The sequence below is a fragment of the Gymnoscopelus braueri genome (assembly GCF_963280865.1).
Source record: "Gymnoscopelus braueri genome assembly, chromosome: 18".
NCBI lineage: Eukaryota > Metazoa > Chordata > Actinopteri > Myctophiformes > Myctophidae > Gymnoscopelus > Gymnoscopelus braueri.
Window position 1 is genome coordinate 19,433,659 of NC_137618.1, and position 15,000 is coordinate 19,448,658.

Sequence of the window (15,000 nt, forward strand, 5' to 3'; positions counted from 1 at the left end):
GCCTGCCTGCCTGCCTGTCTCTCTGTCTGTCTGTGTGTTGCGCCATGAAGTTTGGCCCATCAGCGGCGTACCGCAGCCAAAGCCATGTGCCCTGCTAAATATGTGTTTGTGTGTCTGTGACCTCAATCCAGGCCCCTCCCTCCCTCTTTAACACCACCTTCCCTCCCCCACCTCCTTCCCCCATTACACCCCTTCCTTATTTTCCCAGTAAGCGTCCAGATTATGCAGCCTGTGTTGTCCACTCAATGTAAACTGCTCTCACTGGGCTCGCCAATTAACCCTCCCCACACATTTCAGTATTGCCACTGCTGTTTTACCCTACTGGCTTGTGAGGAGCACAACCGTTTTGTGTGTTGAAAAAGTGTAAAGACAATTTCTGTTTTGTTTTAGTGTCTTTAGCTAGACAGTGCAGTGATACTCAAAGCAGGGGGTGAGGGTCTCCCAGTTGGCCCTTCTTTTTATTTGTGTGTGTGTGTGTGTGGGGGCGGGGGGGGTTGAATTTATATAATTTGATTTATTTATTTTTATTTATTTTCTAGTGTTTGGATATGCTTTTTATGAATCAAATGGTGAATAATTATGTGACGATAACTTCCATTGAATAATCCAACAAGGCAATGTGGCAAATTCCATGAGTCACAGTACATCATTCTATAAGGCGATTTATACTTTAAAAGCCGCTTTGGCGAGGCGCTCGGGTGACGCAGTGGTAAAGTTCCTGACCACCGTCGTGGAGGCTGTGGGTTCAAATCCACCGCGGTACATCTGGCTTTGTCGAGCGTCTGCACGAAACACAATTGGCTCGTGTTCGGGGGGAGGGAAGCCGGGGGCGGGGAGGGCGATAATTGTCACTGCACGCAATTCTACGGGCTGGGGGCGGCACCTGTCAGCAGGGAGTGTTGGGCGGGAGGAGTAGGACGAAGGCTCTACGTCCTCCCGTGGGGGCTCCTTAATGGCGGGTGAGTCTGTAGGACACAACAGCAGTGACAACACAGAAATGGTCTGAGCTCCATCCCCCGCTCAGAGGTTTCAACATAATCCTGGATTCACTGCTCAAAAGTTCAACAGTGCCACAGAGTATTTATGTATGTCCTTGTTCTCAATTTTGTCTTCCCCGTCTCCTACCCCCTCTCTCTCCCTCTCTCCCTCTCTCCCTCCCTCCCTTTCTCCCTCTCTCCCTCCCTCCATCGTCTCAGGACCAGAGTAACACAGAGATTCTGATTGGGGTGATGTCAGCAGGGGTCGTGATTTACAAGAACAGGGTACGGATCAACTGCTTCCCATGGTGAGTGAAACACACACACAATTACAAACGAGAATATATTCCTGGTTTCTTCTGTCGGTTGTGGAGGGCTATATACAGTAAGGCTGGATTCACACCAGGGGGAGGCAGCGATTTCCACTGCTGTATTTTTCCGCTTTGTATATATACTGTAAATTTAAAACACCCAGGTCTGCTTCTGGCTGGCTGCCGCTCCGTCTCACTGCACAGCGGCAGCGGCCAAGTTGAGCCTTTCTGAACTTCTCTGCCTCCTGCTGCAGCGGGGAAAGCAGTGGTCTCTCCTCGCCATGAACCTTAGCCGCTTTCTATTCCTCAGGACAGGGATAAAGCTCAATACCATGAGCTTTATCCCACTGGAGAACTCTGAGCGCTGAAGCGCGTTTCTTGGAAATGTGACATTTCCCCTCTGTCTGTCCTCCACTCTCATTTCTCTCTCTCTCTCTCTCACACACACACACACACACACACACACACACACACACACACACACACACACACACACACACACACACACACACACACACACACACACACACACACACAGTCCATCCTGCCACCAACTCTTTACAGTTCACAGGCAGACCAGCTGCTGTGCCCTGTTGGTTCAGTGGTCAGTTGCTGTTCTGTGTGTGTGTGTGTGTGTGTGCGCGCGCATGCTTGTGTGTGTCCAGTCAGACCAAATTTAGAACCCAACAGTGGTGTCCTAAACAGCTGTCAACTGTCGTCACTAGGCGAGAGAGAGAGAGAGAGAAGATAAATACAGTAGAAAGATGTGATATGGACTGCACACCCTTGTCTTCTCTTTTTCTTCAGCTTTCTCCCTCTGTCTCCCTTACTCCTTTTCACTTATAAGCCTTTCGTTCCCATACTGTACACCTCTCTATCTCTCTCTCTCTCGTGTTCTTTTCACAGATATGGAGTTGAGATAGTGGGACGGGGGCTCCATATAATGAGAGAGACACTGAATAAATCAAAAGAGAGAGAGAGACAGAGAACCTTGTGGATTTTTTCCTTGTTCCTATTTATGTTCACGGCAGCCTGACAAATGAACCACAGTTAGATGGGGCAATGACTCACACTCTGTGTGTGTGTGTGTGTGTGTGTGTGTGTGTGTGTGTGTGTGTGTGTGTGTGTGTGTGTGTGTGTGTGTGTGTGTGTGTGTGTGTGTGTGTGTGTGTGTGTGTGTGTGTGTGTGTGTGTGTGTGTGTGTGTGTGTGTGTGTGTGTGTGTGTGTGTGTGCACGCGCTAAAGTATATTTAGAAGGGAGTGATGAGTCACAGCAGCACTGGAGCTGTAGGAGCGGATTATGCAGCTAGCTAGCTCATCAGCAGACCTCTTTTCATGGATTTGTGTGTGTGTGCATCTGCACGTGCTCTTGTACTTCTGTTTTTAAAATAAGTTAGAATGCCACTTCCACTTTATTAGCCACATTCACATAGACAAGTTGGTTTTAAACACACAGCTTTTGTGTATAATTCTCTGAAATGATGGAAGTCGGGAATGATGCAAGTTGGGAATATTATGGAGATCCCTTATGTTATCATCAGTATTATGTCATCAGTATTAGGGTTTGGATCCTCTGGGATTTTAACGATTCCGGTTCCTTAACGGTTCCCTTTAACGATTCCTATAGGGGGTTCCAAATGGACCCTTTGAAGTCTGTAACTCTGAGAGGGTACAAATGGTTCTATTTGTACCCTTTCAGAGTCCTTGAAATTAAACAAGTTTGAGAACCACTAGGATTGTAATTGTCTAGCAGACGTGAAGTCCACATACTGTAGCTGACAGTGTGATGAAACCGGTTCCGGAAACGGTTCCAAATGTGTTGGATCCGGTTCCTTCGGTTCTGGATCCCAACCCTAATAAGTATATGCCCATATGTGGGCATGTTGGTCAGACCGGCGGTTCTGGACAACCGGATCTCTGTGCTGTATGTTTGGTCAATTGGTCATCTCCATAATATGCATTATACGGGCATGCCATATGGACATGCGGGTTGGATCGGCAGTTCTCGACAATCACATCTCCATATATGCCAATATGGGCATATCGTATATATGGGCATGCCTATATATGGGCATATTGGTCGGGTTAGCGGTTTTGGACAACCGCTGATCCAACCGACTTAATGCTGGGCACCACCGAGTTTGAAATTGATCGGTCGGGTGGTTCTCGAGATATGTGGCGGACGCAGAGATTTCATCTCCATAGATGCCCAAATATGAGCATATTGGATGGATTGGCAGTTCTGGACAACCACTCCACCGGGTCGTCGGCGTGCGAGTGTATCTGAACCTCACGTATCTTGAGAACCGTCCAACGAATCGGCTTCGATCTCGGTGCTGGGATGATATTGCCGTTTGATAATCATGGCTGCCAGTTCCAACCTGATGTCATGTGGGAGTTCCGGCTGCTCCAGACCATAATTAATAACTGCTAGCTTACATAATATCTTCAGACTAGGAGATAACTCTTAAGATGTACAGGTTATAAGTATAACATTCACCATCATGTCGCCATGCTCCAAAGATGATGATACGATCTCCCACCATGCAACAGCACGTCCCATATGATATAAACGGGCGTTCCCCCTCAGGCTTAGCCTTATTCCAGGAGAATGTATCTGGATTGCATTTCCACAGATTACAGCCGTGGTCTGCAAATCTATAGAGCTCTCTATTGTAGGCAAAGGTTGAATGACCAAACAAGGTTGAATAATAGTACGGTGGTCTCTTGTGTCAAACACTCTGATGTTTTTGTATTGGTCCCTTGGGTCCCGCAAATGTAGACGGTATCTAATATCGGCACAGCTGTGTGGCCCCCGAGCGTTGGGGGGAGATGTTCTCCTATTCCAGTTGTCACTTGGGGGCAATGTCATCCAGCGTAAAGACAGCGTGTTGAAGATGTAGACGACAATCTTCTGTTCCCCATCCCACAAAGTACGCTTTCCAAAAGAGTACACCTCGTGTCCAACTGCAACAGCAGCATGATGGAATCCCTTTGGGCCTTCCAGCGGGGCACAGCTTCCAGATATCTTGTCCAGCGGTACATTTCTCACGCAAAGCACTACCGCCACTCGAGAGTGCTTGTAGATCTGCTATTTTTGAATATCCCAAAGAAATCTGAAATGACACAGATGAGTTCCCGGATTGAATGGGTTTAATGGGTTAAAATGGTTGGAGCACTGTGTGAGACGAATGTATGTTGCATCAGCCACCTGTCACTCACATGACACGTAACATGTCCTCTGGTGTGTTTCTGTCTTTCTAGGCTGAAGATTGTGAAGATCTCCTTCAAATGCAAGCAGTTCTTCATCCAGCTGAGGAGAGAAGTGGTACGTGGAGACACACACACACACACACACACACACACACATTTTAATTTCTTAGTTTGGATTTTCAGTTAAAGACATAAATCATTTCAAAATCTAAATATATCAGTCAAAAAAATGCAACGCTAGATCATGGTCACGGTTGTCTGTATGCGCTAGACACAAGCGGACTACGATACAATTATGGATAATATCTGACAGCTTTTTTCCATATAAAGTGACAGCCAATAATGGCAGACACAGAACATTATTTCATTAATTGTTTTGCCCTTCTTTTAGCCAGTCGGACAATTTGTTATCACGCACATGCACACGCACACACTCACAATGAATGACACCAAGGAATAACAATGCAAATCCACAAACATACAGTGCTACACATATACAGTACACACTCCTGTACTCCTACTTTAGCCATGGAGTCTTCTCAGATATCAATGAGCTTGTTGCTTTTAAACACACACACACACGTGCGTGCGTGCGCACACGCGCGCGCACACGCGCGCACACACACACACACACACACACACACACACACACACACACACACACACACACACACACAGGACTACACTTGAGCAGCATTTATTATTCACCATGTATCATTACTGACCTGCTGTTTAGCACTCTCTTAATGCTTAATTCATTTTGTGTGTATCTGTGTGTGTGTATGCGTGTGTACGTGTCTGCAGCCAGAGTTAGATTAATCCCTGGTCTATAATGCATTATAAGCACATTTATAATGCATTATAATGCATTTATAAGGCTTCATAACACTTGTTATAAATATTCATAATTATGCATAACAACTACAATGTTTATGAAGTATTAGTATAAGTAATCATTTTACTGTGTAAAAACCTTTTTGGTGGTGTGTGTGATGTTCAGTTCTGTACTATAAAGTTTCATTGTGTCCACCTGAATTAGTCCCTAATGAGACAGAATGAAAATTAGTCCCCCGGACAGGAAGACAGTAACTATTGTATCTCCTCTCCTCTCCCCTCCCTCTCAGTATGTGTCCCCCCCCCCCTCTCTCTTTTCCGCTACCAGAAGCCAGAGAAACCTCCATGAGTTACTGCGTTCAATATGTAATCAGTCGATTGTTTTCTTTTCATTTATAACACCACAGTCCCTCTGTTCCATAGATCAGCATCATCAGCAGCATAAGGCCTCCCAACATACTGTATAAGAGATTGGAGTCAGCTGTAATAGACCTCCCTTAACCACTCGTCTTCCTCCTCCTCTCTCCCTCTTTCCGTCTCATTCTCTCTCTCTGTCCAGAAAAGAGAGGAGCCGTACATATTTTTGTGAAGGTCATTAAGATGTCAAAAATATTATCGGTCGTGTCTCAGTTCTTGTAATCCTTCCGACCGTTCAATTAAGGGGGGAAAGTAGACATTTATCTGGATCTGTTTCCCTTGTCCCTCCATTTCGTATGATTTTAGCTCCATTTAGTGTGATTTTAGAGAGAAGTACATGGTTAAAACATTATGTTGGAGTCGACCGTTATTCAATTCTTGAGCATGACGTTCAGTTTTCACTTGGTGAACCTGTTTAATATGGAAATCAGCCATGACTAAGCTTACTTAACCATTATGTCTCTCTCTCACACTCTCTCTTTCTCTCTGTCTCTGTCTCTGTCTCTCTCTCTCTCTCTCTCTCTCTCTCTCTCTCTCTCTCTCTCTCTCTCTCTCTCCCCCCCTCAATCTACATCCCTCCATTTTAGAGTGAGACCAGAGAGACATTGCTGGGCTTCAACATGGTGAACTACAGGGCCTGTAAGAACCTATGGAAGGCGTGTGTGGAGCACCACACCTTCTTCAGGCTGGACCGACCAGTACCGCCTCAGAAGAACTTCTTTGCACACTATTTCACCCTGGGCTCCAAGTTCAGATACTGGTAGGAGAGACACACACACACAAGATGACACACACAAACAAGATGACACATGCGTACACACACTCAGCTATTCACACGTGTATGCAGAGAGGTAGTAGATAGACAATCACATACATATATATGTCCGGAAGAAATCTCCAGTTTTTGTGGTCTTTCGTAAATGAATGAGGAAGGTAGTGCACGCACATCCGTGGCCCAGGTGCAAGACGAGCAAAAGTATAAAAATAAAAAAAAGCTCTGCTGCATCTATTCAGCTATTCATATTCACGTAAATTAATGCCCTACTTGTAACACAGTGTCGTGAAAAAGCAGAGAAAATACCGATCTACAAGCTTATTGATCTGCTATTTTCGCTTTTGAAAATGTATGAGTACAAACAATAGCTTGTGACTAAATAATAGCCACATTGGATACATTGAAACGCAGGTTATTTTTTTACATTTCCTGACAAGTAACGGTTTTGGGATTACAAGGTTTCTGCCGGCAGTGACGAATGACGATCCGATCTTACACTCTGTAAGTCACTCTGGATAGGAGTGCCTGCTAAATGCCTAAATTGTAAAGTGTCCCCTCCACACAAACAGCCTCAGTGAAATGTCAACGGGAGTAAATCGCCGCTGTCGGGCAGAAAACTCCTATCTCCATATTTAGTTTCTTAGTTTCTTTTGTAAATGAACGCCCTACTTGATCATTCTGCAGCGTCACACAAAAGCATCAAAAGTAGCAGATCTGCATCTGTCGATCTTGATCGGTTTGATTTTTTCGATCTGCTACTTTTTTTAATTTGAATTCAGAAAAATAACAGTTTGGGACATTATGAGGTTTCCACCCGACAGAGACGAAATGTTTGCGGGGTCATGAGAAGTCAGCGGTTTGGGAGCTAGAGGGACGGGATGCTATCTGGCTCCTGTCGTGCTTCCCTCCCAGAGAAAAACCACACCTCAATTATTTATGGTTTCCCTTAAAAAAAAATAAAGGGAACTGTTTTTGTTGAGACGCAAGACATTTTTGTGTCTGCATGCATTTGCGTCTGCGTGTGTGTCTGCACAGGCGTGCATGCGTTTGTGTGTGTGCAGTGCACCGTGCATCAGTAGCAGAGTCAGCCCTGAGTTCTTCTCAATTATTCAGTGAGAGTCACATCACCGACACGCACTCTGAAATCTCTTCCCCCAAACAAAACAGCTCTCGTCTGTCGTTGATATACACGTCACCTTTCGTTTGAGCTCTCACCTCGGTGGGGGTGGGAAGGGAGGGGCTTTACAAAAGTAAGACACAATCAAAAGGAACCGTGGCCAAGATTGTACCCCACTCGCAGCATTGTGTGACATCGCCTGGTGTGGTGACAACTTTGATTCACAGATGTCTTTTTTTTTTACCTCCCCTCCCTCGGTTTTAACATCATTGTTTTTGTTCCTCCCTGTGAACGCCTTGCATGAGATGACAGGCCTCACCATACATTATTGAGCAAGCAAGGTTTGGAGCCAGAACGATATATCGGCAATTTTTTTTAAACTTTTGACAACATCGGTATTGGCCATCAAGAAGCCAATGTGTCCCGATTTCAACCTGGCGTCCCTGTTTTGGGGATATCATTATACTGTAGGCGAATTTATTTTTCAAAAGTCTCAACAAGCCAAAGCCCCAATGCACCGCGCTGCGATTGGCATCGGATCTAAACACCTGGCGTCAGTCGGGCTCCGTTTTCTTTTTACCTCCTCTCCCTTCGATTTTAACGTTATCTTTTTTCCCTCCCTGTGAATGGTGGCAGATGAGACAGGCCTCACGATGCATTATTGAGCAGCAGGGATGCGAGTGTGGACTCTACAGCGGGCCCGCTCTGATGTCTGTCTCTGCCCTTGAGATGTTGACTGACGCGCCGGTTTAGCACATACGCTCCGAACGCCAAAGCATGTGTTTTTAAAGTGAAGGGATTAGATGCGATATGGGCACTTGTTGTATCGCTTTGTTCTTGTTCACCCGAAGCTTGCTGTAACAAAGACATTCCCAATGTCTTAGTTTGTGAGATGTTAGTGTTGATTGCTGAATGTCACATGGCGTGCTGACATGTGTCACTGTGTTCTGGGGATGTGTCCCACACTGTTGTATTTCACCATGTGTTTTGCTTCCATCGCTCATAAAAGTTCTATGGGAGATATTTTCGATTTTGCCGATGCCACAAAACTTTTGTTGTTGAATAATGGTGGTGGTGGTTTTGAAACGTCAAAGCCCCTGACTGGAAGGCTCTACTGTCGGCTGGTGCACTCATGAAAACACTTTACGTTATTGAATGATAACATCATGTTGTCTCAAAAGTCACAAATATACGCATACTGTATACACAAGCGTTCACATGCAATACAGTCTTGGACGGGTTTGACCAAAAGAGTGAATCACTTTATTTTCCCATTAATGTTTTTCTCAGTAGCAGGTTTTTAATCGACATTCATTCTATAAGGTGTTACAAAACTATTGGGTCAATCCCAACAAGTAATACCTAATTTCATATGAATGGAAAAAAAGAAGATTTTGAATAATCGCCTGTTTGTAATGTTGTGTCACATACCGATGTCTGTGGGGCAGCTGTCCAAAAGTTGTGTGTTGTTTCTCCCCAGTGGTCGGACGGAGGTGCAGTCGGTGCAGTATGGAAAGGATAAGGGTATTAAAGACAGGGTCTTTGCCAGGTGAGCATCAATCGTGTTTTGGATGCAATCCTGAGTGTTAATTTAACTCTTAACCCATTAAGACGTGAGGCCAATTCTACAAACGCCTTCTAAATCGGCAGTTCTCAACCAATTTCGTGCCAAGTACTCCCAAATTGATATATATTTGGTCAAAATATAAACACTATTGAACATTTTCCAAACATTTTCTATATTCCAAAAAAAAAATCAAAATGTACATATACACTTTTTTTGCGAAAGGATAAATTAACGCTGAGGATTTTATTGGGTATTGATGATTGGTCCATAAAGGCTAATTTATTCCTCGATGCATTCAACGCGTTCTGTAACAATTCTGTGAAAGCTGAAAAAAACATCATTTGGTTTTGTGTCCTCGGTTGAGCAGATCTCCCAGCAAGCCGTTGGTCAGGAAGCTGGTGGGCGGGACCGATTGGGAGTCGGTCAGCAGGAACAGCCTATCAGACGAGAGACTAGAAACTCAGAGCCTGCCCACTCGCTCGCCTCCCGGAACGCCCAACCAGTGAGTGCCATCGTCCTTCTAACATACTTTAGTTCACTATTCTGTCCAGTGCACACAGAAAGATAACCGTGCCAGCTGAGTGATGCCCATAGAGGAACCATTTTTAATTCCTGGAAGAACCTTCCAGAGCTGATGGTTCTATAAAGACGGGCGTTCAGTGAAATGAAATGCCTAAAATATGGACTGGAGTGGTTAAGACTGGTGGTCTGACAATAGGCTTGTGCTTGCATTCATGCTTGTGTTTTTGTTCGTTATTTGTGTGTGTGTGTGTGTGTGTGCATTTGTGTGTCGAGCAGGAATTCACTGTTCGTACAAGAGGGCACGCGTATGCGACCGTCGTCCGTGGGCCACCTGGTCGATCATGTGATCCACGCCTCGCCAAGCCTCCCCGTCTTTTCCTCCAATCACAAGTCGGCATCGTCCACGCAGGCCAATAGCATCAGCCTGGACTCCACCCCGTAAGTCTCATCCATACTGGACACACACACACACACACACACACACACACACACAGACACAGACACACACACACACACACACACACACACACACACACACACACACACACACACACACCACACACCACACACCACACATATACACATACACGTACACGTACACACACACACACACACACACACACACACACACACACACACACACACACACACACACACACCAACCAAACACAAAACACTGCAGATTGAATGAGACAAATACAAGGGCTGTGGGTTCAAATCCAAAGCATGACATAATATACATAACAAGACATGCAGACAGTACACATACTCATGCCCTAATAATACTGTATATTATAATACTCTACTGTATATTGTATGTGTAGAAATGTTAGCCTATAATTAGGAGTTACAACAAACGATTGTAACATTATAACTTATCACAATAACTTAACCTCAATAATACCAGATTAAAGGAAAGAGACACTGTGAGTGTGTCATTGTGTGATGATGAATAGTGTTTGCAGAGGATCATGTTGTTACGACCGCAGCCTTTCTGGATAGAGGAAGAGATGTGTGTGTGTTTGTGTGCACATACAGTACACACACATTGTTGTTTGTTCAGACCACAGACTGTGGTAACGACATGGGTTAACTCAGGTTACACACGCACGCACGCACGCACGCACACGCACACACAAACAAACACAAATGCTCTTTATTGAACTAGAACTAGAGTCTTAGGGTTAGAGTACATATTCCGAGTTCAATTCAGAGTTTGGTTTTCGAATTTAACTGTGCTCTTAAACTGGTAAAGCCCGTATTATTTTGTACATATTGCTTTTATTTTTTTTAACAGCTGTACTTGCTGACGTTTAAAAAAAAGTGTAAAAATACTTTAGAAAGTAAAACAACAAGAACACACAATTTTCTTTTTATGTAGTGTCACCCTTTAACTTGGGGACTATTGAACCAATGCCGTTATTGACATGTGGGCTCTACAGTAACCCACAGTCTACGGCACATTACCACAGACCACAGACATTGGCCTTAACCACATTAACCCTGGCGTCCCTATTTTGGGCATGGCAAATATAGGCGGAAATTGTCGTTGATTTTCAAAATAGCGACGCGTTGTGAGCTTTAGACCGGCTATTTTCCCTGCACAACACCATCATATGACAAAGTAGAAAATAACGCGTCTTAAGTGGTTGGGTTTGGATTTGGAAAATCATCAGGCTTGGAGAAGTCAAAGGTGTCTCTTAAACACACACACACGCACACACGCACACTCGCGCACACACACACGCACACACACACTAACACACACTCACACACTCACACTAACACACTCACACTAACACACTCACGCTCACTCATAGACACACAAAATATGCCTTTTCAGTATAGCATCAGAGCATGTGAGCGGAGCGGGGGGAAAATGCCGCTCGTCGCTCCAGGGGGCTGTTGTCACGCTCGCTATTCGCTCATGTTGATCCCCCGCCCCCCCCCCCCCCCCCCCCCCCCCGCTCGTCGCTCACGTTGATTTGCGCACCTCTCGCCCCATTCAGACCGGGCCGCTCACAGCAAAAAAAAGAAGAAGAAAAAAAAAGGCTAAATTTGAATGAAATCTTGATCAAGGACGTGCGCTGTGCACTTCTGGATGTCTGTGTGTCTGAGTCCGTGCGACCGGGCATGCTCAAACATGCGGTGGGCGGCCCCCTTCCGGAGCGGCTTGGAGCGGCAGGCGGTCCTCGCTCCGAGTAGCGCTCCAACCTTTTTATAAACCCGCTCCACGCTACGTTAGCAATCGTCTCGCTCCGCTCCGCTCCGCTCCGCTCACATGCTCTGTATAGCATTGCCACAATGAGTGTAAAAAATGTACCCGCACCGTAAACTCTCCGGCTTAAATTTAGCACTCAGTATTTTACAGTTTAGCTGACTCTGTTGGCCTCAGAAAAAAACAAGAGTGTAGAACCGTGAGAATTTGCTAAAACGTGTCCTAAAATAAAATCTGTGGCCTAATTGGATTCATGCCCCGGTCAAAGACCTTCCATTACCTCATTCATGTCCAATTGGCGCTAAAACAAACCAGTGTTTTTTTAGAAAGGCTGTTAGAGGTCACACTGATAACAACACCCGCTCATGTTGAAATACAACGGAATCACACTCGACAGCGCACTGGCTCCTGACACGCTTTGGCCTCAGATAAACCACAACTGATTGAAGGTTTCGCTGTTTGTATTGCAGGCCCAGCGTGGGCAAAATTATAATGGTGTCCTCCTCGCGCTAGCTGGCTGTTGGACATTGTCGCTGTCGGGCAGTGGTGGAAAAAGTACTCAAATGTTTTACTTAAGTTAAAGTATCAATACTGCAAATGTAAAGGTACTGTGTTACAAGTCCAGAATTCAGAATTTACTTGAGTAAAAGTACAAAAGTATTGGTATCAAAATGTACTTAAAGTACCAAAAGTAAAAGTACTAAAGTTTTTGAATATAGCAGATGTACAAGCTCACAACGCGTCGCAACGCGTTGTGAGCTTGTAGATCTGGTTTATGTATGTTTTATAATGTAATCATTTATATCTGCAAAGTAATTAGTAACAAAAGTTTTCAAAGAATGGTAGTGGAGTAAAAGTACAATATTTGCCTCTGAGATGTAGTGGAGTAGAAGTAAAAGTATAGACAATTGGAAATACTCCAGTAAAGTAAAAGTATCTCAAACTTGTAGTTAAGTACAGTACTTGAGTAAATGTACTTAGTTACTTTACACCACTGCTGTCGGGCAGAAAACCTCACATCTCCACATTTCAACTTTTTATGTTTTTCCGTAATTGAATGCCCTACTTCATCATACTAGAGTGTTGCATAAAAGTAGTGAAAATAGCCGATCTACAAGCTCACAACCTTGTGACCTTGTAGATGGGCTATTTTCACTTTCCAATAATAATAAAAAATGGTTTTGGACAAGGTTTCTACCCAACAGCGATGATATAGGACATTTCCTAATGAGAACATTGTGTGATCTGTGGCTTTTTTTTCTTTTTTTCCCCCAAGTGGCTTTCATCAACTTGAAATAATTCAGTACTCATTGCTGCCAAAGCAAATGACAGTGACAAGTGACATTGTTGTCAATCTAGAAATTATGGTCAGAAGAAAATACCATATACAAAAGACTGTACATTCTTCAGGAGAGATTAAAACCGCAAAGGCAATGTTAGCTGATGATGTGTCTACAGGGGCTGATAAAAAGCATCTTTTTGTGAAAGCTAGAAGAGGTTGTCTCTCATTATAGTAGCCATGCTGCTCCTTCTCTCCTTTCCTCGTTTTCGGCTCCAAATCTCTCTCTCGCTCTCGCTCGCTCTCTCTTTCTCTCTCTCTCTCTCTCTCTCTCTCCATGCCACTCCCCTTAAGTTCATCATCTTTAACCCATTAAGACCTGAGGCCGATTCTACAAATGCCTTCTAAATCAGTAGTTCTCACAATTTCAAAATGTTTCAAAAATAGCAGATCATGTACAAGCTTGCAGTGCGACAGTGAGGCACTGTGAGCTTGTTTGTACATCTGCTATTTTTGAATAGCCAACGCTAAAATCTAAAATGACACAGATGCTTTCCCGGTTTTAGTGGGTTATAACAGATTTAACTAGAAAAGTGCTCCGCGGTGCGCAGATCCCCACCAGGCCGGGTTGTCTACCCAGGGCGCACAGGTGGAAGGAAGTCATAGCCAATTGGAATGGAATCTGCTAAATCTGACATCTAAATAAATCTTGATCACATGACTCCAGAGATAATTATGTTCAATTTGAGTTTTGGACTAAATCTGTAGGAGTCGTAGCAAAAAGTATTTTTTGAAGAAAATGTGAAATGGCCGAAAATCTAGTCTGGCACACTGGAGTTGCGTCATGATCCAAGGAATCGGTACAGCGGTGCCGGAGATTAGCTGCTAACAGACAGACAGACAGACAGACAGACAGACAGACGCAGAATCGACTTTATTATCACATCACAGGTTTATAGGTGTAAAGAAGTGGGTGAAAACATAATCCTTCACCTTCGGCCGTTCTGGCCTCCTGGCGGGGATGAATATGTGGTCTTTCGAACGGCAGCGCTTCACGAAAATAACAGATCTCTGGCAAGGGATAGGGTAGGACCAAGAGTCTTTCAAATAAGCTCTTTCTTGACCTGGTGGTGCAGCAATAGATGCCACTGTTAAAACCTCCCACCTCATAAATATCCCCCCCCCCCCCACACACGCACACACACACACACACACACAAGTCAGCCTTTTAATTTTTGGTTTTAATTGAAGTCGTCAGCGGTAGTGCCACTCTGTCTGGTGGTACTGCTGAGACTGCAGATTTTAAGCCGTCTGCCTGTGTGTTTGTGGGTTTTCCCAATGGTTCACACACCCTCGCCCATGTCATTTAACAGGCCTAAATGGAAAGATGAGCCCTTTGAAAAGCAGGCCGTTAAAAGACTGTTTACAGGCGGGGTAGCATGGCTGAGGGGTTATACGACACAGGGCTGAACCGGGAGTTGTGTGCGTGTGTGTGTGTGTGTGTGTGTGTGTGGTTGTAGCTGGTAAATTCCTAAAACCAATTAAGCTCAAAGAAGAAACGATGAAAACATCAAAAGAATGAAAGCATTAATAAATACTATGAAGTTGGATTTTCTCATTTAGATTTAGCGCCTTTTTTGGGTCTAATTTCAATCAGACTATATAGTGTGTGACATTCCTCTCGAGTATTGGGAGTATGATTGTGTGTCTGTTTTATAATGTTACTGAAGCCTAGGAAATGAATGGAAAGGGTGGCAAATAAAGGTATAC

The 15,000-nt window shown here is 44.4% G+C and overlaps 1 protein-coding gene across 2 annotated transcripts in view; it reads left to right on the forward strand.

The window, feature by feature from the left end:
* Positions 1-15,000, forward strand: part of ptpn4a (protein tyrosine phosphatase non-receptor type 4a) — a 115,460-nt gene that overhangs the window by 73,389 nt on the left and 27,071 nt on the right. For both annotated transcript variants that reach the window (XM_080456587.1, XM_080456588.1), the window contains exons 10-15: positions 1,197-1,285; positions 4,553-4,616; positions 6,340-6,512; positions 9,125-9,193; positions 9,579-9,713; positions 10,010-10,171. In XM_080456587.1, the coding sequence (XP_080312713.1) occupies positions 1,197-1,285; positions 4,553-4,616; positions 6,340-6,512; positions 9,125-9,193; positions 9,579-9,713; positions 10,010-10,171 (692 nt within the window). The remainder of the gene's footprint in view (positions 1-1,196; positions 1,286-4,552; positions 4,617-6,339; positions 6,513-9,124; positions 9,194-9,578; positions 9,714-10,009; positions 10,172-15,000) is intronic.